Here is a 27649-nt window from a genome sequence, read left to right as displayed (position 1 = left end):
TCTCTTTTACACAAAAATAGGAGAATAAGTAGGAGCGGAGTTTTATAATAAGATCATATTATAGAAAAATAAAAATGGTTATGAGGTCTCTTTCTTAAATAATAATATAAGATCAGATAAGATGAGATGAATAAAGTTAGTGATTTTCATTGATGGAGATTCTACGGTTGTTGAATCCTATATCTTCTACCCTTCATGCCTTTATTTCAGCTTGGTCTCAGTAGGCTTTTGCTATTCACAGAGTTACTCCATCTTTATTTGATTTGTGTACTTAATTAGGTCCCTTTTCTTCTTTGTTCTGTTTTTCTTTCAGTTCATTTATGATGAGATGCTTTGTTCTTCACTCATAAATGAATTCTTATCATCCATCACACAAAAAAAAAGAAAGAAAGACACATATATTCTTTGTCCCGCACTGCGCGAGCCTTTCTTCCAATTCACTGATATATAAAACAAGAACATTACAACTCTCCTTGGAATTCTGAAAAGATAGAAAGCGTATGATGCTCAACTAATAGAAAGGATAACGTTTGTTGAACAATAATCGTCCATGATCCGCAATCCAAATAAGCTAGAGGATGGTTGAAGTGGAAAGTGAGGGAGCAAGACGCGGAAAGATCACAAACAAATAGACATACAAAATTATTTTGTCAATAGTCATACAAACTTTTGCCGCCTTGAATTCAGTTTCCTGGCTATTCACCAAAAAGGAAAACAAATTCAAAAGAAATTGAAGAGAAATGTTGGGAAGAAAATAACTGAACAAGAGAGCAGCCTTCTGAAAGCCAATTTTTTTGGAAGGTTACTGGTCTTAGAAGTGATCAACATATGCTCCAATTGAATTAATGTATCTGCCACTTAGTCCATAAAATCCAACTAGTTTCCCGGTACTAGTTGTGAACGAAAAAGGTGTTCCTCCACTGTAGCCGAATGGCCCATGCGTCTTCTTATTGCTCTGAAATGTGAGTGATCTGACGACTGTAGTACCTAGGAAGTCTCCAGTATATCCTGAGATTGATGTCAAGTATTCATTTGGGCAGTCCAGCTCAATCTACAATGTCACGATACCAAGTAACCGCGTTATTACTGTGTTGCACAATAAACCGAAGATCAATAAAGAATATGTGTCAATTGTACTTCAGAATTTGTGCTTATATATGCATGTAAACGTAAAAGCTATACGACAAGATCAATTTGTACTTTGCATGTTTTCTCATGCAACATTGGAAAAAAATTAGAATGTTTTGAATGAAGAACGAAGCATATATACCATCAAATTTTTCAACCAACATTCTTCATAATTATTTGTCAACCAATTCGATGAAGACCTAGAAATGTCAAACATACCGTATATGAACATCCGCCACTACCGCCACGGTGTGCTGATTTCTTGCCTTTGTCGTAAATACAACACATGCCATCAATGACTGTTCCATAAGAAAGAAAGATTTGTTGCACATCTCTATGTTTTTCATCGTCCCAGGGGTCTCCACTTCCACCTCCAAATGGTCCAACAGTGTTGGCTGGGTTCAGATGATCAAAAGCTGGTGCAAAATATGCCCCAATGCAATCGAGATATTGGCCAGATCTTCCATATAATCCAACTATCTTTCCAGTATTTGGTGGGGATGAAAAGTATGTGCCTTGCTCTGGACCATATGGACCGTACACTCTTTTGTTGCTTCGGAATGTCAACGAGTAAAGAAGATCCATTGGACCCCATTCACCAAAATAGCCAGAAATAGAAGTTATATACTCATTTGCACAATCCAATTCGATCTGTCAAACAAGATAACACGATGATATACAACATAAGAGCTATATATATATATATGTAGAATTGTAGACACAATGAATTAAATATTATGTCCACAATTTAATATAAACCAACCGATACAAGTGTGAAATTTTTTAAGGTACTAACCGTATGCGAATGCGAGCCACCATCTGCACCATGTTTCAATCCATCTGAAGAGGTTCCATTGTCATCGTATACGCATTTAATGGAATCAATCACGCTTCCACACCTGATAATGATTTGCCTTAAACCGGTACGTCTTCCGTCATCCCAAGGGCTTCCACCATCACCTCCGAAAGGTCCGACAGTTCTCATAGGATGTTTGTGAGAAACTGGTTCAAGATACGCTCCAATGGAATCAAGATGGCCATTGCAGCTTCCGTAGAATCCCACAATCTTGCCACCGGTTGAAGGACCACTGAATGGTATCCCAACCTCTCGACCAAATGGTCCATACTTTCTCGTATTACTGTTGAATGAGATTGACTGTAGAATGAGTCTGCCAAGATGTTCTCTCAGGTAGCCCGAGATCGATCTTAAGTACTCATACGGATAGGCCAACCTAACCTAGGAAGAGCATGAAACATACATCTAAGTCATTTATGTCACATTGTTCCGTATTATTAGTAGTTTATAAGCGCAAATCTCCATCAGTATACATACGGAAAAGTGAGCAGTTCATATAATATGCACTAAGACAACATACCGAGTAGAATTCACCTCCACCTTTTTCACCGTGTGTGAAGGGAATTGTGCGGTGACCGTGATTTTCGTAAATGATGCTGATAGACTCAACTTCTGTATCAAAGACCACATCGATCTGCCTTATGTCTGGATGCTTTCCGTCGTCCCAAGAATTTCCATCCTGGTTACCAAATGGACCTATGGTTTTGAATGGATATGGATGTGAAATTGGCCCAATATGTGCTCCGATAGAATTGACATAGGAGCCACACTTCCCAAAGAATCCGAGTATCTTTCCGTCCTTAATTTGTTTATCATGAAAAGAGAAAGGATTCCCATTTTCATCGCCAAATGGTCCATATTTCCTTCGGTTACTGTGGATCGAGAGTGACTGGATAATGCAGAGATTAGTGTTTGTACAGCCGGAGATTGAAGTCAAATATTCGTCTGGGTAATCTAGTGTAACCTGCAAGAAGTTCCCGGACGTTCATCAATATCATCAGCTACTCGCTAGCTCAAGAGCGCAGCATGATAGATAACAGAGTCTGATCTCGTGTATTAGAAAAATTGACAAGTGACAAAGTAAAAAAATTCGCGTGAATCTATTGATTCAGATTTAGATCGCATGAAGTCACGAAGACGAAACCGATTCTAAATAACTGGATAAAGATAATAACACAATCAATCCAAATATTAAAGAGAAAAGAAATAATAATAATAAAGAAATAATGGCTTACCCTTACCCCAAAAAAAAGAAAAAGGAATAATGGTTTACCTGAAACTTCCAGTTCAATCTTCTCATAAGATATTGTTGATCTCGGCTTGATCTATTTAAAAATTAGATTTTGACATATTTCCTCAGGATTTCCATATCTCGATCATTTAGTTAATCTTAGGTTGAATTGGATAGTAAGTGCAATGTCATTATTGGTATCTACTGAAATGGACTAAGATAAAGCCCTACTGGTCAGTGCAAGTCCATGGGATGTGTGTATGGATAGTCCATGAGGCCATGGGCTCAAATCCCATGTGCACGAATACCCCTTGGCCCGCCCCTTATCAAAGAAAAGAAGATGAGAGGAATAAAATGGATTTGAGAAGATCGAAAATAAAAGATTCAAAGACGAAGTTTTTTCTTTTAGTAAGTAAAGCGATGGCAAGGCCGATGTCAAAAGCTGCTATGGGGACTATTTTTACCCAATGGAAAAGTAGAGTCTAAACTATGATTGAAATTCCAGTGTTTTATATAAGAAAATTTTGAAATTCCAGGAATCCTTAAAAAAATAAAAGATAAAATACTTTGAAAGATATTCTTTTTTCTTTTTTTCAAATTATGAGGGAGATTTAGAAGGTAGAAGAGGAAAATCTACGTAAAAGAGTATAAACGATTCTATTGGCGAGAATTGAATATGAAACCTCTTAATTTCAAGCTAGCAATATCACTTTTTTCAAACATCACTTTTTTCAAACGATATTTCTCATTTGTTTCTAGACGGATTTTTAAAGTTCGGACATATTATATTTGGACTTGTATACCCTACATTGCCTGCAAAAATTGACTTTCCACAGGCGGGATGATCTCTAATCAGGACAAATGTCTCCGTTAACCCTCAATGCTATCTATGGTAGATCCAATTTCAAACTTTAGCCACGTGGTTAAAATTGTAGAAGTTCCGTTTAAATTTAACATTAATTTCCTAAACCAATTATATAGTCCACACGAGGTGTATGATATAAAAATCCGGAATGAATTATATAATCTAACGAATATATATATATAGATAGATAGATAGATAGATAGATAGATAGATAGATAGATAGATATGTTTCTATCAACTCCCGCTGCCTGAGTAAAGGAATTAACAATGGGAGAGTATCTAATGAACTAACCGTAGAAGTTTGGCCCTCATGGGATTCACCATGCCTGCATGAACGTACGAGAGATCCGTTATGATCATAGTCGATGCGTATAGACCCAACAACCGGCCCGAACACGACAATCTCCATTTGCCTTATGCCACTATAAGCTTTATCGTCAAAAGAAGACCCACCGTGCTCTCCACATGGCCCAACCACGGATTCAGAAGGATGGAGAAATGAGTCCGCATTTTCTAAACATTCTCCGGTATAGTCTAAAATAGGATTTCGTTCTAACCACTGCAACAACTTGTTCCATTGATCTTTCTTTCTCTCGAAAAGCCAAGTGCCGAGAGTTATAATGGCTGATGGGAGCCCTCCTGCATAGTGAACAAGATTCCTGGACAATTCTTCACAACCTTCTTGGTCACCATCTCCGTCGTCGAACGCATAACGGCCGAAGAGGTGGAGTGATTCTGTTTCGCCAAGTCCTGAGACCATGCACTTGCAGTCCACTTTAAGATCATCCAGCAACGACTCATCTTTTGTGGTTATTAAGATTCGACTTCCATGAGCAAGCAATCCTCCTCGTCCACCCGCAAGTAATGTCACTATATTCTTCTCGTTCACGTCATCCAGTACAAGAAGTACCTTCCTGTTGCGCAACTTATCCCTCATCAGACCAAGGTTGCGATTCGAATATTGCTCGTTCAATGCCAAGTGTTTTTCCTTCAAGACATCATTGAGGAGCCTCTTCTGGAACTTAACAATATCTCCTTTTTTTGCATCTCCGATGTTTTCCAGGAAACTCACACCTTCAAATTTGCTGTAAACACGGCTGCATACAAGTCTTGCCAAGGTTGTCTTGCCTATCCCTTTGGTCCCATGTAAACCGATGACGCGCACATCATAAGACGAGCTGATGTCTAACAAGGAAATCACAGCACTCGCACTGTCATCTATTCCGACTGCGTCTTTTATGAAGTAAGGTGAATTCCTGAAGGCAGTCTTGCTAAAGATTTGCCCCACAATTTTCTCAATGAGCAATGATTCATCCCTGATGATGTTGATGCGATAAAAGGATTAGCTGATAGTTTCACAGTATGAAATATTCATACTACTAAATGCATGGCCGTATCATAGTATATATCATGTGCACTAAATACATGTGTATCATGTGCATTCAAGGATGAAATTGAAAAGACAATAAAAGTTCAATAACCCAATCCAGATCTTATATATTAATACAAAGCCCCCCGTTTTTTTTATAAATGCCTTTTTTTTTTTTTTGGTAGTGCAAGGGTATCAACAATGAACAAACTCCACTAACTTTATTCTGGTAGAGATATTTTAGTGTGACTTTAGCGTGTCCGTGCAGGGTATATTAGGGAAACTACTTTTGATTTTCAACCTTACGATTTTTTCACTTTCGCCGTACATCAACTTTTCCATAAAAAAAAAAATTAATCTCACATTTTCTTCACATAAGAATTAATTTGTCGAAATAAAAAAGATTAAAGCATAGGTCTAGATCGGAGATAGAGAGGGGGGTTGGGCAATTGAAATGGCCAGCAAGACCCCTATCCGAGGTCACTGGCTTTTTTCTTTTTTTACCGAATAGAAAAGTACAAGACTAAAGTAAACAAACATTGTAACATTGAGGACAAGGTTAATCGAAAACATAATCTAGGATTAAAGTGAAAAAACAGCCAAAGGTTGAGGAATATGAAGTGATTTGTCTTCTTCCCCGTAAATTATTACGTGACCCATTGGGCTCAAGAGAGGAAGAACTTCAGGGGGCATTTGCATATTGCAATTTACCCAAAATATGAATATATACAAGTTGGAGGAGGTTAAAGGTGGAGTTGTACCCGTTGGTGTCATTCTGTAAATGCCATCCCGATCGGTTCCCTGCCTCATCGAGGGCAGCCCGCCAGGCGGCCGCCTTGGCCTTCCCTTGCTCGGCCGCACTGCTCTCTAACCCTCTCCCGAACTCCCCTTGCTGCCTCCGGACGTCCGTTGGCTCCACGTCAAAAAAGATTGGGACCACCATGTGGCCGTGGTCTCTATACACCCGCCCATCACAGTTCATTATCTCGACGAGCTCGTCGAGGCACCACCTAGAGTTGGAGTAGTGGGTGGTGAAGACAACAACGGCAATCCTCGAGCCGCGGATCGCTTCCAAGAGCATCGGCCCCAAGATGCAGCCTCGTTGGTCCGAGTCGACGTCGTGGTAGCAGCTGATCTCGGCATGCTCAAAGGCACGGAAGAGGTGGGACATGAAGCTCTTCCTCTTGTCGTCACCCCTGAAGCTCACAAACACATCATACTTCCATTCGGGCAGGGCTGAAGCCGGTGGAGGTTGGGTCGAGATTTCCCCGGCCATGGCTAAGGCATAAGGATGTGTGTTTGAAGTGAATTTTGGGAATGTGATGAAATTGCAAAAGGGGCTTTGAGTCCTTTGATAATGGGGGAAGGCTATTCAATTGGGAGATGAATACTGTCCCAAGGACTTTTAAGGCATGAATTTCTTAGTGGACATCGTTTGAGTCTCCCGTCTCATAAGTAGGTTGGTCTCTGGCCGTGGTTGGCGCCTTTTTTTTTTTCCTCAATAAAAAGATTAAGATTGAATTATTAGCCTTTTGTAACTGCCTCAACTAAGTAAATTTAACCGTCATGAAATGTTCTTTTTAAGTCCATGGCTCACTAGATCAAGTATTATGGGCCGCCCACTATCATCCCATAATACACCCACATAGTGGCAGCTTTACGTCCTCAGTGAGATTCGAACTCGTGATGTTCAATAAGAACGTTTGGAGCTTAATCACCGGACTACCGTGTTAGTGGTATAGTGGTTGGCGCCATAGTGTACTTATGTCAAGTCCAAAAATTTAAGTTGGTACTTACGAAAATGTGACTCAAGAATAGAGTAAAGCCAATGATCAGATAGGATTGTCTTAGCTAACAGGCTGAGGTTATCTGTGGTATAGCGAAAAGATTTCAATCGATTCGCTCAAGTGGTTTACTTAGGAATTCCTATGATATCATTTAAAATCTCTATATTATTAAATTTTCATTCGGCTTATACGGATTTGGGTTCATTTTTATTTAAAAGCTCAGGTTGATAAGTGGTGGTATCCAAATTTCATATAAACTTATGAATATTCATTCATTTTTTTCGAGTGGAATTAACATCCTCAACATATCTAACTCAAAATAGCACAAAAATTTACCATGCATTCTTATCATTCTATATCAAGGGTTTTTCTTTTAATATATCACGATATGGGACTACTGCCCTCGATGACCATCGTCATGTGACCCATTAGTATATCGTCTTATGCATTCGCGTAATACGCGAGCCCGTACTTAATTATCTATTTCCAGAAGATCTAAGACTGGAAAACGGAGACAGAGAAAGAAAAGGCAAACATTACGTTAGACAATCCAACACGTCAAAAATATCAGCGAAGAATTTTCAGCCAACGACTACTCTCGTGAGTGGAACTAAAAAATAAAGGCTGCCGATTGGAATCTTCATTAGTCAAACTGTTACAGCTACTTCTCGACGTAAGAATGGAGCACGTGCGGATGAGGAATTAGAGCACGTACGGATGGAGACGTGACTGGAATATATCTATATATATATATATATATATATATATACTAGTCATAGAATCCGTAAATAATACGATATAGAACGTGATTTTTTTATATTTTTAATATATAAAATATTATTATAAGTTGTTAAAAATAAAAATTTAAAATCAATAACAATATACTATATTACTATTATATATAAGACATAATAATATTATTTTACTAATATGATAACCAAAAAATTAATGCATTAGTACAAATAAAAAAAAGAAAAAAATTGAAAAACTAGTTCTGTTAATTTGAAAAGAGATTATTCATCAAAAAGAAAATTCTAACCACGTTATATTGTGGTAATACATCGTATTTTATGTTAACCATAAATATAGAAATTGGAGAATTCAAAAATTTTATAAACTTTACATGTTAGAAAAGTAAAAAGTTGAAGAACTCACCTTCATATATAAGGTAAGCATACCAAAATAAGGCTCCATGCATACGAAAAATTAAAGAACTCACTTCTAGTGATGGCAATATTTTTTCAGAGCCAAATTGGTGCAATTTATATATAAATCATACATCATATCTATATTTATAAAAGACTATACGATCTAATTTTCTTTTTGAAAAACAACTAATAAAAAATTGAGAAAAAATGGGTGTTCTGACAAATCTATACTTATATCTATGTTTCTATATTTATATCTATATTTTAAAAAATTCGTCTTCTGAAATAAGTTCAGAATATCAAGAAAATAACGACAATCCCACATATACATATATTTACATATTTTAAAATCTTTAAAAAATAAAAACTGAAAAGTCATTTTTATAGAAAAAGCTAAATACGAAGAATAATGACTGACTCCACATATCCATATTTGTATATTTCAAAATTTTGAAAATTAAAAAAATCCTTTTCAAGGAAAGCTTAAAAAATTAAGAAAATAATGACTAGTCCCATAAATCTATATCTACATATATTTTAAAAATTAAAACTTTGCTTTTAAAATTAAAAATTAAAAAATATGATAAAATTCCATTAAGCAAGCTGGGTGTTCTAAGGCCATCTAGCTGGGTCCACCACAACTCCGTTTTGTGCTATATTACAGATATTGATATAGATATAGATATAGATATAGATATGCATCGATATGTGGCTATATCGGGGAGACTTCTGAATTTGGTAGGGGAAAAGGAATGGAAAATAGAAAATAGAGAGGTACAAGAAATCATAGTACAAAATCAACTTTAAAATCTCCGGAGGGTTAAGGGATTAATTCTTTTTATATTTTTATAAGGCTACAAAAAGTCCTACTAATGAGAATTAAAATCAAAACCCTTTAAGTAAGGTCTCGGGTTCGAATCTTGTGAAAGAAGAAAATTCATGCTGGAAGAACTTGACCCCTCAATGAATAGATACGAGTTTGGATTAGTTGGGATTCGTTATACTTTCGAATACCACGGTAAAAAAAAAAAAAACCCTTGATTACAGGGGAGCATCCTTGCACTGCATCTTAACCCCTTTTTCCTTGAATACATATTTCAGCTAACAAAAACGACAGGTTCATCCAACAATTAATGATGGGACGTGACTTCAATACAAATCATAATTATAATTGAGATCCATTTCAACTTTTGATTTTTTGGTGCAATTTGCACCCCAAATGTTGATATTTGCAATCGGCCTTCTTCTTGCTCCAAGTGATTTTGGCAAATTACCATCTATATCTGTATCTTTATTATTGCTTATGATTGTATACTTTTAAGCCATCGGGCCCCCCTTTGCTGTAAGACTCAATAAAAGCACAATTTACAAGACTGATATCTTTTAATTGAAAGCATGCTTTTTCTCTCCAGTGAACTTAATTGAAATATACTTTTATTTTATTATATCCTTACCTATTAATACAAGATTTATTTCAGGATGTTTTGCATTTGCACTTGTTTTTTTTTTTTATCCTCATGTAGGATATTAGCTCTATGGTGACGCAAAATTGGAGTCGGAAAAAAGATCACCAGCTAGCTTTATGGTCTTATAGCTAAAATATCAAATGGAAGCATATACAAAAGAAATTGTGACAGAATTTAATAGAAAAACATGAAAAAGGAATTAGTAGCAGGAAATATGATATACATATATATATTGATTAAAAACATGTATAGTCTCTTTAAAACTAAACGGAGTTAGTCTAGAACAATAACTTGCTAAAGGAGGCTAATTGTAAATTTTAGAAGAAAATGAGTAATTCGGTGGCGCACGCTCTCGAAGAGATAAGTTGCCTAATAATTAAGGATAAATTGCAACTAGGGATACGTTGCTAAATTTTAAAGGGGAAAATAAACACGAAAGTCCTAAAACTATGCGAAAAGTTAAACTTAAGTCATAAATATATCGATTTGGCTCAAGAAGTCCTAAACCTTTAGTCCGTTGGATACTTTCAGTCCTAAATCGATACTTTCAGTCTTAAACCTTTAAATTTTCGATTACGATTTAGGACTGAAAGTATCCAATAAACTAAAGGTTTAAGACTTCTTGAGTCAAATTGATACATTTAAGACTTAAGTTTAACTTTTCGCATAGTTTTAGGACTTCTGGAGCCAAATTAATAGATTTAGGACTTAACTTTAACTTTTCGTATAATTTTAGGACTTCCGTGTTCATATAGCCTTCATATAGCCAATTTGAAAGTCTGGGGAGCCGTTGCACATGATTTAAAGTAAATGGGGACATTTCCAACTTCCTTTCATTCTCTGAATCACCAAAAAGGAAAGCAGAAGTTTTATTTTTTCCCTTTTAGCTCGGTAAAAGGGAGTCATGTTGATGCTGAAACTTTGTGGTTAATACTTAATAGAACTATATTCCTCTAATTAGAACTGTAATGATTTATTTCATTTACTAAAAAAGTCACTTTTATTTTTCACTTTTGTTCTAAATTTTTTTCTTTTAATATTACTCGATTTATCCGTCTGTTAACTTCCCCATTCACGAAATTGATATGACATTTTATTTATATAGAAGGTGAAAATTTAATAATTTATAAATGAAAAATCGAAAATGGAAGAGGGAAGAGAGGGAAGGGGCACGCCAATGGCCACCCCGACCCCATGCGATGCCTTTGCTACGATGGTAGTGGGGCCTAATGGCTGTTATCAAGCCCCGCTGCTTCCTTCTGCTCTACTTATACTCTCAGCTCCAGTTATCCCTTTTTTTTTTCTTTTTTTTCCTTTCTTAGTTTTTAACTTAGACAAAGCAAAGACGAGGGGCTATCAAGACTGTACAAAAGGTAGGATGGGGCAGTTGGTAATTTTATTATTGTTTCCAAACTAAAAATATGCTTTTCACAGAAAATGTGATAGTAGCTAGGAATAGAGAGGACAAAACGTATAACATTGACTATATTAAGCCAAAAAAAAAAAGACAAAGAACAATTTGGAAGAATATAAACATGGAAAAACAAACATTTAGTCCTACAACTTTAATTGCTTTTCTGTTTTGATCCAAAAATCTTTTATTACATTTTCAGATGATAAACTTTCAACTCCAGAAGATTATGACCGAGTAGTTCAGGCTGAAATCCCTCCGCATGCAACGAATACTCAGCTTCATTGTGATGTTCTTAAGCATATGATTCATGGACCATGTGATGGCTACAATCACGCAACTCCATGAATGAAAGATGGTCATTGCAAGCATGGCTTTCCAAAGCCATTTGTTGAGGGTACGGTGCGGGGATATGACTCCTATGCCATCTATCGAAGAAGAGACTACGGTTGTCGATTTAATTCATGTGTAGTTATCTTTGTCCATATCGCAGTTTTGTGTCAGCTTGTTAACAAAATCTAAATGTTAATTTGCCTTCTCATATACTAATAACAACCTATTAACTTGCAGCCATAAAGTGATTGGGTAATTTCCTCATAAACTGATAATAAGTTAATAATCGGTTGTCAGCAACACAAATTATTTGTTCTCATGAACTGACAACTTGTTAATAACCTGTTATCGGCGGCCAAAATATACGTATGTATGCCAAGCCTGGGACGGCCCTTGAAAAGGGAGGCAAAGACAAGGCTTTGTCGACTCAAAGTTTGGGTTGGCCAAACCATGGCTTTGCCAACCCAAATGTAGGTTGGCCCAAGTACGCCTTGGCCAACCTATTTTTTCTCGACCCTTCATTATAGGTAGCCTTAGGTCGAGCTTAAGGCGACCCTTTTCGAAAAGAGTCACCAGGTCTATCCTGACCTGACCTGGGGCGGCGACCACGAAAAAGGGTCGCCCCATGTTGTTTTTTAGGTTGCCTCAGATTCCTTCTATTGTAGTGTATCGATTAAGTGGATTTACCATGTAAATTTGAGTCTCGATCTTCTCTTTTCTCTCTTTTTCTTGTTTATTGAGTCATTTTCCTACAAATCTAGCAGGAAACTGCACCAGCTTATCATTGAAAATTGCAGAATGCGCCTCTTCTTAGTCTACTTTGTCTGGAAAATGGAAGAGTCCGTTCACATTGTTGTCCGTTGTCAACCGTGTGAATTTCTAAGAGCACGTATATATTTTATGTGATCACAAGTATATCGAGTTAGTCAGTTTTTGTATCAGAACGTTGATAAGCAAAATTTGGATAAATAAAATAATCCGGCTCTCATGTTATAATGTATTAATCTTTTGGATTGCACGTAACAAACTTATTTCCATGTTGAGCAGAAGTTTTACATAATTCAGTAAGGATTGTTGCGTGTTGGATGGCATCTGAGTATTTATATATATTGTTCATGTCAAATTCGGATTGAGTCTAAGGTTCTCGTCATAAAAATAAAATGGGTACATTGGACTCAAAGGGAAGTTCAGATTAAGTTGATTAGGTGAGATTTTTCATATACAACGTACAATGTAGTCATAAAATGTATCATGGGAACATATATATAAGACTTATTAATCAAAATTAGGTTTCACGTAATTGAAAACCCACTGAAAGTATCTCGTTGTCAAGATTAAGTCGATCCCTGAATGGAATTAATCTCAACTGATAGGCGAAAATTACTCATGGTTTCATTGAAAAAAAATTAGGTTTCCTCATTTGATTGTTCACTATGATTACTAACGGATGCGTCCAAAGGTGCGCAAAGAAATGGAAATTGTACCTTCATGAAAAAACCATTCCATACTGAATTGATAAGACCGAATCAAAAAAATTAATATTTTTCCGGGATGATTTTACTATTTCGATTGGGTCTTTATTATGATAATGGTTTTGCAAAATTTTAATCTAGAAAATTAAGAACGATTAGGTTCAAGCTCAAAATTGTTTCGTCACATTTCATGTCCACCCCAGATGCGTCTATCACTGGATGGGACCTCTGTGGCTCTCAAAAACAAACACGGGAGACATCCTTATCTCAAAAATGTCACTAATTTCAGCCAATTAACGACTATTCTGGTGAGTTAACAAAAGAATAACAAAGGATTTTTGAATATTTGTCTATATAAAAATGGGTGATTGTGGTGGCCCATATTCTTAGTTAAAAATAGAAAATATTGAATTCAATTATGCGAATAGAGTTTTCTATGCTTGTTCATATAATTATCCCCCTTCTTAAGTTCTCTCTCTCCCCTTTTTTGCCCCCTTAATCTTGTATTGATACTTCAAACACGGCGCCATTTGGAAACTCTTAGCTCATCATTGATTGTCTCTTCGCCTCTTCGAACAATCAAAACGATTTGTGTATCCATCGAGTGGCCAGATATTTTCCCTTTCTAAGTAGATTGCATGTCTTTATTTTCAAGTTTCCCGCCTTTCATGTTCTTCCCGTACAAGACGCTGGCTTCTTTGCATAGACACCCAAGCATTCATGCACTGCACAGCTATACAACATCCAATCTTTGCTCTGCGTCCACCTTTTCCTTCTCTCCGCAGCTCCTCTTATCCCGAAAACACCCAACGTTTAGTGTGTTCAGTACCACAACATCAAAACTTCGGCCTGCTTCGTCCCTTCACCAGTTCCGCCATTCAATCCATTTCCAAAGTTCATAATCAACAAAATTGTTGTCTTCTTCACCTATTGCTAGGTAAAGCTTTCATTGCTCCCTCTCCCACAAACTTGGCCGTTCAATTCGGTTTCTTTAGTTCATTATAATCAAATTTGTTGTCTTCTTCTCTTATTAGCAGGACAAGCTTTCGTAAGCTCGCTTTGTCCTCCTCTGTCCTTCACGAATTCAGCCGTTTAATCCATTTCCAAAGCTCAAAATCATCAGCTTTGCATGGTTCTTCAGTTATTTTTGCAAGTAAAGTTTTGTTGTTACCCATGTATGTGTTTATGGTTAACGCTTAACCAGATAGACATGATCGTTTAACCTACTGCTGAATTAGTAGAGGAAGGAAGCTCAAGTTGGATGATGAAATTTGTGTGTGCTAATATTGTAATTTCTTCTCTTATATTATCTGCCACAACCCCTGCCCCTCTCCATCTCTCCGTTGTATCTTTGAAATCTATGCATCTATGCTCGTGTTGGTCTGTTTTCTTGCACCCTATTCGATTATTCCCCTAGTGTCTTTGATTTAATGGTTTTTTTTTCATTTCAGAGTTTTCAAAATAGAGAGCACCAAAATCTTTCATCAAGACAAAAAGATAGACCACAAAAGACCCAACCTTCTATACTGCACATCATTTCCATTTCAAAATAAATACTCCTCTCTAAGAATTTTATGACTTACTTATCATAACCATTATTAGGAAAACATTCTTTTATTTTTTAGATAAACAATCATTCATGGATGCTGTAGAGGATTGAAGAAAGGCCTCAGCTGACCTTTTACTGGATTTGTTGTTTCTTACGCAGCCTTCTCACAGCTTAGCACCTCTTTTTTGTATACGCAGACCAGAATTCTGGAACTGTCTCATGCAATTTCACTTCAATTCGCCCATGTCAATAAACTTTGTTTAAGAATTTTAGTTAACTTATTATCCTACACTTTTGAGCAAAGTGTGAGGCAACATCTAGTTTTAATCGAATCTTGAGATCGACCTTCTCCTCTCTCTCTCTCCCCCCCATGTTTCTTACAATCTACTATGTTCACGGGTTTCTTAGCCCCTTCTCCCCACCTCCCTTTCCCCTCATTGACGACCTCGGGTCTTCGACATCGTGTGGGTGTCCGAAGCTTGAGGTGAGCCTACTCAATAGACACCTCACGCCTCACTCAGCCCCCTCGCCCCACCTCCCTGCCTGCAGTTGGATATTTCCAAGAATTCAAGTCAATAGTAATTTATATTAGAAGTTGGAGAGGACCCATTGCAGTGGATTGAATTGTAAATTATTCCACACATTGCATTTGGGATGAGGGATAGAGCTCTGACGACCCGTTCTGAATGAGATATATTATGCTCAAGCGGTTAAAGCAGTCCTTGAATAAATATGGAGTTGATTGCAATGACCTACTCACCGCATTGAGTTGTACAACCTCAGTAGCAGCTTCTCTCTTATGACTCAGTAATTCGTGTAACGAATATTGTTCTTAATTGTACAATACATTAGTGAAATGGTTGTGGCTAACTATGCGGGGCTAGTCTTGTTGATCGATTATAGGCAAGAATTGCTTCCTCAGGGCTTCCACAATAGATTAATTTTTGAAGTATGAGCCTCAATCCACTCCACCTCAACCAGGAACATGATCCACTTGGCTCAGAGTATGTGGCTTACGGCTTTGGCACTAGTTGAATACTCTGTCTTTTATTTTCAAATAATTGAATCTATGTAATTTCTTGTCTCGGTGATGAATCTTTGTTTTGATTGGGAGGGTCCGGAGAATGGCCAAGTACAATTATGGGAGCTTGGGCTTCACAGTGATGCATTAGAGGGTGGCAGCGCCCTTGGCCTACAACTTGTCCAACAATACCTCAGGACCTGCCGATTTTCATCAGGTATATGGCGAAAGGGATGCGCTCTTCAACACGCATGATGTGCAGACATATCTCGATAGCCTCAAGCTTTAATGATGTGGGCAGGCACTCTGTGCAGTGCATCAAGAGCTATTTCCATGCCGACTTCATCATGGGCGTAAATGCCAAGGATGTCGTGTATGGTCAAGTCCTCTCTTTCACCAATTTGCTTTAATGAGGAATTTGGTCCAATGTCCGTTTACAATCCATAGCATTTTCTAAGCACCAGTTGAAATGCAAACATGAAACAACAAAGAACCTGATCCATCACCAGAAAAATAGAGGCACAATATACATGGTTCGACTCCTCTGACCTTACTCAACAGGCTGTGAAATAGGATATGTGAGTCCGCTGATGTTATTGCAACATTTAGAGAATTGTTGGTTAGCCAATTCATATTGAAAGTTGGGGCCATTCGGATCAACCGAGTCTTGCTGAAGAAACAAGCCCACTCAACCCTGTATTTTGATGTGAGTTACCCGGGTTCTTAGCATTTTTCAAAGATCTAAGTTTGAGCTCATTATCAAACGTAATAATCAAGTAAGATATGTGAATTCGAAAAGAAATGTGAATCACTGAATACATAAATATAGGATCACTTCCGCAAATTCAAAAATAAAAGGTGGTCGATTCAATCAAGAGAAGTAAAAAAGATATTTAATGGGATACTGGGGATTAGATCTTCTCCCTCATCTTTCATTCTAGCATCCTTGAGATGACGATCCGCATTAGTTGGTTTTGATGGTCGAGGCTTCTTGACAGACACAAATGCCACCATTTTCTGTTTCTATCTTCGGGTCATTAAGCAAAGCAGGAGAATCATCTTTTGCCTCTTAAAATCTTTAACATGCTCACCATTCGAGAAGTCTGACAACAATCGATCTTGTCTTCAGCCATCAACACTTTTGGCGTTAATCAGGTTGCTCATCTGCAGCAACGCGATTACATGACTTCCTTTTCGAATGAAAAACAGTCTGCCAAGATTTCGAAGAACAAAGAAACAGAACCACTATGTGTGATATATATGCAGTGAGTGGCCCTATCTTCCAGGAAAGCCTCGATGCTTTCATAGCATTGGGGTACATCTTGTCCAAAGAATCGTCCTTGTCATGGTCCTAAACTTGACTTGCAATCCCACTCTTATGGAAACTCAAGATGACAAAAAGAGAGAACAATATTGCAATTTCCCCTGTAGAATTCAATCACATGAATGAACGTGACTGAACCATACACGCATAGGAGCATTCTTCAAAAGATTCCGTCAAGACATCATCAAACATTGGCATGCATAAATATTTAACTCACTGAGGATTGATAATGCAATTCAAAACAAAAATTGTTCCACAGAATCACAAATGATCAAGGCCCAGAAATATACGGTAACTTTATCTAGAATTTCGAAATTGCAATTGTTTTTGCACAATACCTTCCAGCCATGAATGAAGAATACCACATATTTTACCTAATAAAATTTTCCTGGTAATTTAGAAGAGAATTATTTCATATAAAATATTCTCTTCTAAATTCTGAAGAGATTGTGAGAAAAATTAGGCGATTTTCATCACTCGAGTTGGTGGAATTACGCAACAGATGTTGCAAATTCAAAGTATAGTAGTCATCTATTGCTTTCTTTTTTTTTTATTATTATTAATTATACCCAGTCAATTCTTCCCTTCATACACTTGAAGAAGAATGAGTTTGTTTTATTGTATCCGCCGAAAGTTCGAGAAAGTTTCACATGATAATCGGTCCATATCTGCAAGGGGGGAATGCAGCATGACATTAGGCAAATAGAAAGATAATAGAAAAGAGCCAAGAGAGCATACTTCACAGAGAGTAGACAATGGATGCATACATGTATCTTCTTCTCACCGGAAATTTGACACCATATTGCAGAGCGTCGTTTCGATATTTCGAAACTGTGTGCCTTCATCGATGAACCCATCAGGTCGGTGGCAGAGGATGATAATTAGCTATTATATAGGTAGCCCGTGGCGGTGGGAACCAATATAGAAAAATAATAAAATCCAATATATTTTCCTCTTTTGGGTGAAAAAATCCAATATATATTCTTATGTATCTAAGACCTAAACAACTATATCTCTTTGAAATTTGAATAATAATGAGTCATTCAAGGAAGATATTTATATTTATATCCTTTTGCTTTGCGTGATCTCTTGGTCCTTAATTCGCTATTTTAAGTTCAAAATTTCAACAGTTTTCTAAGGATTGTTTCCTATAATATTTAACTCTGTTTTTATACAATCTCGATTTTTGATTTTATGAACATTATGATTTAATTTGTGGATATTTGGTAACTGTAATTAATTAAGTAAAGTTGTTATCTTTTTCACAAAAATAGGAGAATAAGTAGGAGCGGAGTTTTATAATAAGATCATATTATAGAAAAATAAAAATGGTTATGAGGTCTCTTTCTTAAATAATAATATAAGATTATATAAGATGAATAAAGTTAGTGATTTTCATTGATGGAGATTCTCCGGTTGTTGTATCCTATATTTTCTACCCTTCATGCCTTTATTTCAGCTTGGTCTCAGTAGGCTTTTTCTATTCACAGAGTTACCCCATCTTTATTTGATTTGTGTAGTTAATTAGGTCCCTTTTCTTCCCTTTTCTTCTTTGTTCTGTTTTTCTTTCAGTTCATTTATGATGAGATGCTTTGTATATCTCCCGTGTACTTTGTTCTTCACTCATAAATTATCATCCATCACCAAAAAAAAAAAAAGACTCATATATTCTTTGTCCCGCACTGCGCGAGCGTTTCTTCCAATTGACTGATATATAAAACAAGAACACTACAACTCTCCTTGGCATTTTGAAAAGATAGAAAGCGTATGATGCTCAACTAATAAAAATGATAACGTTTGTTGAACTAATAAAAATGTTGGGAAGAAAATAACTGAACAAGAGCAGCCTTCTGAAAGCCAATTTTTTTGGAAGGTTACTGGTCTTAGAAGTGATCAACATATGCTCCAATTGAATTAATGTATCTGCCACTTAGTCCATAAAATCCAACTAGTTTCCCGGTACTAGTTGTGAACGAAAAAGGTGTTCCTCCACCGTGGCCGAATGGCCCATGCGTCTTTTTATTGCTCTGAAATGTGAGCGATCTGACGACTGTATTACCTCGGAAGTTTCCAGTATATCCTGAGATTGATGTCAAGTATTCATTTGGGCAGTCCAGCTCAATCTACAACGTCATGATACCAAATAACCGTGTTAGTACTGTGTTGGACAATAAACCGAAGATCAATAAAGAATATGTGTCAATATTGTACTGCAAAATTTGTGCTTATATATGCGTGTAAACGTAAAAGCTATGCAACAAGATCAATTTGTACTTTGCTTGTTTCATCATGCAACACTGGAAAATTAGAATGTTTTGAATGAAGAATGAAGTTGCTTAACACTTTCCATATATACCATCATTTTTTTCGACCAATATTCTTCATAATTATTTGTCAACCAATTCGATGAAGACCTAGAAATGTCATACATACCGTATATGAACATCCACCTCTATCGCCATGGTGTGCTGATTTCTTGCCTTTGTCGTAAACACAACATATGCCATCAATGATTACTCCGTAAGAAAGAAAGATTTGTTGCACATCTGTATGTTTTCCATCGTCCCAGGGATCTCCACTTCCACCTCCAAATGGTCCAACAGTGTTGGCTGGGTTCAGATGATCAAAAACTGGTGCAAAATATGCCCCAATGCAATCGAGATGTGTGTCAGATCTTCCATACAATCCAACTATCTTTCCGATATTTGGCGGGGATGAAAAGTATGAGCCTTTCTCTTGACCATATGGACCATACACTCTTTTGTTGCTTCGGAATGTCAATGAGTGAACAAGATACATTTCACGCAATTGACCAAGATAGCCGGAAATGGAAGTTATATACTCATTTGCACCATCCAATTCAATCTGTCAAACAAGATAACACGATGATATACAACATCAGACCTATATATATGTAGAATTGTAGACACAATGAATTAAATATCATGTCCACAGTTTAATATAAACCAACCGATACAAGTGCGAAAATTTTTATGGTACTAACCGTATGCGAATACGGGCCGCGACCTGCACCATGTTTCGATCCATCCGAAGAGGTTCCATTGTCATCGTATACGCATTTAATGGAATCCATCACGGTTCCACACCTGATAATGATTTGCCTTAAACCGGTATGTCTTCCTTCATCCCAAGGGCCTCCACCATTACCTCCGAAAGGTCCAACAATTCTCACATGATGTCTGTGAGAAACTGGTTCAAGATATGCTCCAATTGATTCGAGATGGCGATTGCAGCTTCCATAGAATCCCACGATCTTGCCACCAGTTGAAGGACCACTGAATGGTATCCCAACCTCTCGACCAAATGGTCCATACTTTCTCCTGTTACTGTTGAATGAGATTGACTGTAGAATGAGTCTGCCGAGATGTTCTCTCAGGTAGCCCGAGATCGATCTTAAGTACTCGTACGGATAGGCCAGCCTAACCTAGGAAAAGCATGAAACATACATCTAAGTCATTTAAGTCACATTATTCTTTATTTTTTTCGGTCATAACATCACAGTATTCTTTATTATTAGTAGTTTATCAGCGCAAATCAGTATATATATGGAAAAGCGAGAAGCTCATCTATTATGTGCATTAAGAGAAAATACCGAGTAGAATTTGCCGCCTCCTTTTTCACCGTGGGTGATGGGAATTGTGCCGTGACCGTCATTGTCGTAAATGATGCTGATAGACTCAACTTCTGAATCAAAGACCACATCGATCTGCCATATGTCTGCATGCTTTCCATCGTTCCAAGAATTTCCATCCTGGTTACCAAACGGGCCTATGGTTCTGAATGGATAAGGATGTGAAATTGGCCCGATATATGCTCCAATAGAATTTACATAGGGGTCACACTTCCCGAAGAATCCGAGTATCTTTTTACCCTTAATTTGTTTATCAGGAAAAGAGAAACGTTTCCCATTTTCATCGCCAAATGGTCCATACGTCCTCCGATTACTGTGGATCGAGAGGGACTGGATAATGCTGAGATCTGTATTTGTACAACCTGAGATTGAAGTCAAAAATTCATCCGGGTAATCTAGTGTAACCTGCAAGAAGCTCTCGAAGTGTTGGTTCATCATTAGGTCTTGGCTAGCTCAAGAGGGCAATGATAGATAACAGAGTCTCGTGCATTAGAAAAATTGACAAGTAAGAAAAACAAAATTGTGAATCACGAGAATATAGGTTCAGATTTAGACGACATATCAAGATGACTAAGAGACATGTCTACGGAGTCATGCTGATGAACCAATTATGATTAGGAATCCAATGTTCAATAGTATGTTTGGATCAACACCCATTGCTTGAGAAAAAGGATGAAATAACAACGTCAGAGAATCTAATGAACTAACCGTAATAGTTTTGCCTTCGTGGGATCCACCATGCCTAGCTGAACGTACAAGAGACCCACCATGATCGTAGTCACTGCGGATAGAACCAATGACTGGCCCGAACACAACAATTTCCATCTGCCTTATACCCTTATAGGCTTTATCGTCATAAGGAGTCCCGCCACTTTCTCCGCATGGCTCAACCACGGATTCATGAGGTTGGAGAAATGAGTCCGTATTTTCTGAATATGCCTCAATCCAATCTAGAATAGGATTTCGTTCTAACTGCTCCAACAACTTGCCCCATTGATCTTTCTTTCTCCCGAAAAGGCAAGTGCCGAGAGTTTTAATGGCTGATGGAAGCCCTCCTGCATAGTGAACGAGATTCTTGAACAATTCTTCACAATCACAACCTTCTTCCAGGTCATCTCCTCCATCGTGGACCGCGTAACGACCAAAGAGCTGCAATGATTCTGTTGGACCAAGTCCTGAGACTATGAACTTGTGGTGTACTTTAAGACCATCCAGCAGCGACTCATCTTTCGTGGTTATTAAGATTCGACTACCGCGACCAAGCAGTCCTCCTCGTCCACCCGCAAGTAATGTAACCTGATTCTTTTGTTTCACGTCATCCAGTACGAGAAGTACCTTCTTATTGCGCAACTTATCCCTCATCAGACTAGCGTTGGGGGACCAATGATGCTCGTCCAATGCCAAGTGATTTATTTTCAAGACATCGTTGAGGAGCGTCTTCTGGAACTTAATAATTTCTTGATGTTTTGTATCTCCTATGTTTTCCAAGAAACTCACGCCTTCAAATTTGTTGTAAATGCGGCTGCATACAAGTCTTGCCAAGGTTGTCTTTCCTATCCCTTTCATCCCATATAAACCAATGACACGCACATCATCAGATGGCCCGGCATCTAACAAGGAAATCACAGCGCGTGCACTTTCATCTATTCCGACTGCATCTTTTATGAAGTAGTGTGAATTCGCGAAGGCAGTCAGGCTAGAGATTTGCCCCACAATTTTATCAATGAGCATTGATTCATCCCTAATGATGTTGATGTGATAAAAAAGATTAGCTGATAAATTCACAATACAAAATATTCATATTATTACATGCATGGCTGTATCATATTTTTATGTGCACAGAAAATTGGAACTACAACATTCCAAGATGAAGTTGAAGAGACAATACAAGTCCATTGACAAAATTGATAATGGAGGGTTTTTTGCCCATAAAAGCAAAGAAATTTGACAGTGGATATCTTTACAAATTTCTTAAAATACGGATACAAGTCGGAGGAGGTTGCAGGTGGGAAGGTCTAAGTGATTGCACCATATAGGCAAAATTACTTATGATTGTTATAGTAAGGTAATCTTTATTAAGTAAATTATAAGTATATTGAGTAAGTTTTACGTATTTTAAAACTTTAATTAGTTTAAATTACTTAAACTTCAAGTTTTTACTAAGGTGGTATGGTTCAAGTGATTTGACGCTTATTCCCCTTAAATAAGGTCTCCGGTTCAAATAGATGAAACTCACGCTGGGAGAACTTTATCACTTAGTGGACCAACTCGGCTTGATTGGATTAGTCGGGGTCCATTGGGCTTCCGAACACCAAGATTCACTCCAAAATAAACATATGATTCCGGCTTTTATAATTACATATCGATGTATGTTACATTGAAGTATTTTACCATAAATTTAACTAAACTTCCCTCAAAATCTATACGAACTACAGAGATCTTTTTTTTTTAAGCATAAAAATATTCAATTAATTATTTTGTAGCACATCATCAACCTATTTGAGAACCAAAATTAAGAACTTTAATTGAAATAGGATTAACAAAAGATAAACCATAGCTAAATATCAAATCTCTTATAACCAACTCTGTTAATGTAAATCATGGACGAATCTTTGTTATTCGTGAACATTTTATATAATCTATAAGTTTATACTATAAGTGATCAGTCATCTTTTCAATACTAGTACTCGGGCCCTACATCTAGTTTTAATAATTACGCCATAGAATTTTGTGATTATAGAGAGAGCTTAGAAAGAGGTGGTAGATATCATGATATATACAAGAAAAAAATATAAAATCAAATAAGCAAATAATATCATTTCAATAGAGTAACGACAAAAAAAAGGGGAAAGTACAAAACCTCCAATGTGGTATGAACTTGATACAAATTGAACAATGTAATTTTTTTATGAACAAATAACATCTTGTGATTCAATTCGCGAGACATAATGGTCCTCACTGTTAATTTTTCATCGCTTTTGGTCCTCAAAATTTTCTTTTCGTCATTATTACCCTCAAACTTTTAATTTTTTTTGCAATTTGATCCTAAAATTAGTAAAAAAAAATGGTTTGGGCCGCCAATTGGTGATCCCAACCCCACTACCGAGGTTGTCGACACCTGCAAAGGACATCGAGAATCTTAAGGATGGAGTCGAGGTCGTCGATTGGTGGCCCCAACCCCCGAACTGATCGAGATGTCAAACTTGATATCCTAATCCATTTGGGGGCAGGGCCACAAGATAGGATCAGGGTTGCCGATTGATGGCCGTAGTCCCTGAACCGACCGGGATCTCAAACTCAAGATCTTGGTTTATTTGGGAGCGGAGGCCGCCATTCTGCGGCCTTGACCCTACCTACATGGTCTATAGAAACCTTTATGGGTGTAAGTGACCTCGATGACATGGGGTCGGTGTTGTCAACCGGCGGCCCCAGCCCCTTTTCCTTTTTGTTTTTCGAATTTTAGAACCAAATTGAAAAAATAAAGTTGAAAGTTTGAGGGTAATAATGGTAAAAGAAAAAGTTTGAGGACCCTAAGTGATGAAAAAACTAACAGTGAGATTCATTATGTCTTACTAAGTAAACTATAATGTGTTATTTGTTCCTTAAAAAGCCACATAGTCCAATTTATCCCAAACTCAAACCACAAAAGGATTTTTTTTACTTTTTCCAAAGACAATTGAGGCAAATTCGAGTATTGTATATGGAAAAAAAATCACGATAAAAAGAATTTTAACCCTTAGAGGGCCAATCTGACTTGATTTGGATTTATCGGAACACATTGAACTTTTGGATATTATGATACAAACCCGAGAAAAAATGTAATAAAAATAATATTTTAATAGAGAATTTTTTTTAAAAAAAATGATCATGAAAAATACGCCTCGACTCGCCATGTAGAGGAGATGGACCAGTTTCGATTGCCTTATTAGAATAAAATAAATAAATATATAGCTATACTATTATAAAGGGAGTACTTCCGCACTTCATCTCACTTTCACTTTTCATATTCGGCCAAGATAGATGCGCTTTAATTAACAAGAGCCATCAATTTTAGGTTAAAATGATAAAATTATCCAAACAATCACCCATTACTCAGTCTCATTCCCTATTTTTTCTCTCCTCTCCCTCTCTAGTCTCTCCTCTCTCCTCTCTCCTTATGTCTGTATGCTTCTTTCCAAAAATTCTAATTGACACCATTGTTTATTTAAAAAAAATTCAATTTAATAATAATTTTATTGTTTAAATAATTGTTATTTTTAAGTTAAATTACTATTACTTCCTATATTCTACCTTTTTTATTTTTTATGTTACCACTCTAGAGCGGGTGAGTTTCCTCCAGTATATATGAAAAAGAAAAGGGTGGTGTTGTACCCATTGGGCTCATCCTGTAAATGCCATCTTAATCAGTTCCTTGCCTAATAGAGCGCAGCCCGATCCCTATCGGAGGTCACTGGCTCCCCCCACAATCCCTCTCTCCCCCCCCCCCCCCCCCCAAGGTTGAGGAATATGAAGTGATTTGTTTTCTTCCGTAAATTATTAAGTGACCCAGTAGCTCATCGGGCTCAAGAGAGGAAGAATTTCAGGGGGCATTTCAGAAGTAAAGGAGTTTGTTTGGCCAAAAAAAAGCCAAGAAATTTGACAGAGTGGGAATGTTTGCATATTGCAATTTACCAACATATGAATATATACACGTTGGAGGAGGTTAAAGGTGGATTTGTACCCGTTGGTGTCATTCTGTAAATGCCATCCCGATCGGTTCCCTGCCTCATCGAGGGCAGCCCGCCAGGCAGCCGCCTTGGCCTCCCCTTGCTCGGCCGCACTGCTCTCTAACCCTCTCCCGAACTCCCCTTTCTGCCTCCGGACGTCCGTTGGCTCCACGTCAAAGAAGATTGGGACCACCATGTGGCCGTGGTCTCTATACACCTGCCCGTCACAGTTCATTATCTCGACAAGCTCGTCAAGGCACCACCTAGAGTTGGAGTAGTGGGTGGTGAAGAGAACAAAGGCAATCCTCGAGCCGCGGATCGCTTCCAAGAGCATCGGTCCCACGATGCGGCCGCGTTGGTCCCAGTCGACGTCGTGGTAGCAGCTGATCTCGGCACGCTCAAAGGCACGGAAGAGGTGGGACATGAAGCTCTTCCTCGCATCTTCACCCCTGAAGCTCACGAACACATCATACTTCCATTCGGGCAGGGCTGAAGCCGGCGGAGGTTGGGTCGAGGTTTCCCCGGCCATGGCTAAGGCTTAAGGATGTGTGTATGAAGTGAATTTTGGGAATGTGATGAAATTGTACAGGGGGTTTTGAGTCCTTTGAAAATGGGGGAAAGCTGTCGCAAGGACTTTTAATGCATTACTTTATACGGGGACATCGTTTGGGTGTCCCCCCTCATAAGTAGGTTGGGCCATAAGGGTACTTATGTCAAGTCCAAAAGTAATTACGAAAATGTAATTCAATTACAAATTGACAACTAATAGATTTAATCTATAATTAAATGGTTCAAAGTTCACATAATAGACCTCGTGAATAGAGTTAAAGCCAATAATCGGATAGGATTATCTCAACTAATCGGTTGAGATTATCTGTGATATTAACAAAAAAAATTTAATGAATTCGCTCAAGTGATTTATTTAAGAATTTCTGTGATATCATTTAAAGTCTAATTCGACTTATACGGATTTATACCGATTTTAGTAGTTTTGCACAGTCGAATTTATGTCATCACCTCAGTTAGTCAAAAATGTCACCGAAGAATTTTCAGCCGACCACCATTCTCGTGAGTGGAACTAAAAACCAAAGGCTAGTTCTTGGAATTTTCATTGGTCAAAACTGTTAGATCTACTTCTCGAAGTGAGAATGGAACAGTTCATTGCAAATAGAGATAAAAATCCACTTGTTGTTCTCCCGAGATTTCCATGGTCGGAATCTGGAAAAATCTGAGAGCTTTCTTTTGCAAATTGACTATAATTTTTCATCGGAGGCAGACAAAAGAAGAGAGAGAGAGAGAGAATCAAGAAAAAAGAAAGAAATTATGTAAAGAGTAAATTAAAAAGGCAGAAAGTAATTAAAAATTCACATGATTCTGCCAATTTTTTAAAGGGAGGCTAAAAGAAGGGTTTTTAAGCTGTCGAGGATTGGGTGGACGTAAAGAATTAGTTGAGATAAGAATTAATATAATATCAATCTTTGGAAGGGCAGTTTGTTAATTTACTCTTGTTTAAATGCCATCCTTACCGGTTCACTGCCTCACCGATCGTAGCCTGCCAGGCGGCCATGTTGGCCTCCCCATGCATGGTTGCGTAGCTCTCCATCTCTCTCCCGAACTCTCCTTCCTGCTTTCGGACTTCTGATGGCTCCACATCATAGAAGATCGGAATTACCATGTGATCGTGGTCTCTTTAAACTGGCATGTCACACTTCATTATCTCGACAAGCTCGTTGAGGCAACAACTAGAGTTGGAGTAGTGGTTGGTCAAGAGAACAAGTGTGATCCTTGAGTAGCGAATTGCTTCCAAGAGCATCGGCCTCACAATGAGTCCACGTTAGTCCCAATCGATGTCGCGGTAGCAACTGATATCGACTAGCTCAAAGGCACAGAAGAGGTGGGATATGAAGCCCTTCCTTGCGTCTTCACCCCTGAAGCTCACGAACACATCGTACTTCCACTTTGGCGAGGCCAAAGCTAGCAGTGGTTGGGTTGAGGTTTTGCCCATGGTTAAGAAGCTTAAGGCATATTTGGTTTCAGAATTTGATTTTAGAATCATGATTTTTATTTTAACTCTACCCACTACACAACAAAAACACACGTTTCCCAAGTCAAATTTATAATACCATCTCATTTGTCATTTTCCACAATCAAAATCAAAATCAAAATCAAAATCAAAGTTACTTTAACTCTGAAACCAAACGCACTATAAGGATGTTTGGAATATGATGAAGACCATGGCAAGGGACATCTAAGGCCACGATTATATGTGAAAGTATATAATAGAACTCTAATAAAACCTCTCGTTCCACGCATCGCGTGTCGATCGAGTTT

The 27649-nt window shown here is 37.6% G+C and overlaps 2 protein-coding genes and 1 long non-coding RNA gene across 4 annotated transcripts; 1 reads left to right on the top strand and 2 right to left on the bottom strand.

The window, feature by feature from the left end:
* Positions 1-616: 616 nt before the first annotated feature.
* LOC116211609 (jacalin-related lectin 4-like) lies at positions 617-6917 on the bottom strand. Its single transcript, XM_031546064.1, has 6 exons — positions 6211-6917; positions 4373-5396; positions 2505-2948; positions 1925-2365; positions 1348-1779; positions 617-1051 (listed from the first exon to the last, which is right to left on the bottom strand). Exons 1-6 carry the CDS (start codon positions 6723-6725, stop codon positions 812-814), a joined length of 3096 nt encoding a protein of 1031 aa, XP_031401924.1. The 5' UTR covers positions 6726-6917; the 3' UTR covers positions 617-811.
* LOC116211608 (jacalin-related lectin 4-like) lies at positions 617-25980 on the bottom strand. Of its 2 annotated transcripts, XM_031546063.1 has the most exons (7): positions 25333-25980; positions 21321-22353; positions 20574-21017; positions 19965-20405; positions 19394-19825; positions 18808-19083; positions 617-775 (listed from the first exon to the last, which is right to left on the bottom strand). In XM_031546063.1, exons 1-6 carry the CDS (start codon positions 25845-25847, stop codon positions 18844-18846), a joined length of 3105 nt encoding a protein of 1034 aa, XP_031401923.1. In that variant the 5' UTR covers positions 25848-25980; the 3' UTR covers positions 617-775; positions 18808-18843. The 2 variants fall into 2 exon arrangements, with proteins under 2 accessions (XP_031401923.1, XP_031401922.1); XM_031546062.1 differs by lacking the exon at positions 617-775 and having other exon boundaries at positions 18676-19083.
* On the top strand, positions 13566-16078 carry LOC116211612. The gene is made up of 2 exons (XR_004157707.1): positions 13566-15619; positions 15730-16078. It is a non-coding gene; the product is annotated as an uncharacterized LOC116211612 (long non-coding RNA).
* Positions 25981-27649: the final 1669 nt, after the last annotated feature.

The sequence above is a fragment of the Punica granatum genome, chromosome 6, assembly GCF_007655135.1.
Source record: "Punica granatum isolate Tunisia-2019 chromosome 6, ASM765513v2, whole genome shotgun sequence".
Classification (NCBI taxonomy): Eukaryota; Viridiplantae; Streptophyta; class Magnoliopsida; order Myrtales; family Lythraceae; genus Punica; species Punica granatum.
Note: the sequence above shows the minus strand (reverse complement) of the source record. Positions and strands in the feature narration are given on the sequence as shown.

Excerpts from the sequence above, each read along its gene's own strand:
- LOC116211609 (XM_031546064.1), bottom strand. The coding sequence starts at position 6,725 with ATGGCCGGGGAAATCTCGACCCAACCTCCACCGGCTTCAGCCCTGCCC. Across the intron at positions 5,397-6,210 it reads TTACAGAATGACACCAACGG|GGATGAATCATTGCTCATTG; the intron begins GTACAACTCCAC and ends CAACATCATCAG. Across the intron at positions 1,780-1,924 it reads GTGGCTCGCATTCGCATACG|ATCGAATTGGATTGTGCAAA; the intron begins GTTAGTACCTTA and ends CTTGTTTGACAG.
- LOC116211608 (XM_031546063.1), bottom strand. The coding sequence starts at position 25,847 with ATGGCCGGGGAAACCTCGACCCAACCTCCGCCGGCTTCAGCCCTGCCC. Across the intron at positions 19,826-19,964 it reads GCGGCCCGTATTCGCATACG|ATTGAATTGGATGGTGCAAA; the intron begins GTTAGTACCATA and ends CTTGTTTGACAG. Across the intron at positions 19,084-19,393 it reads GAGGTGGATGTTCATATACG|ATTGAGCTGGACTGCCCAAA; the intron begins GTATGTATGACA and ends ATGACGTTGTAG.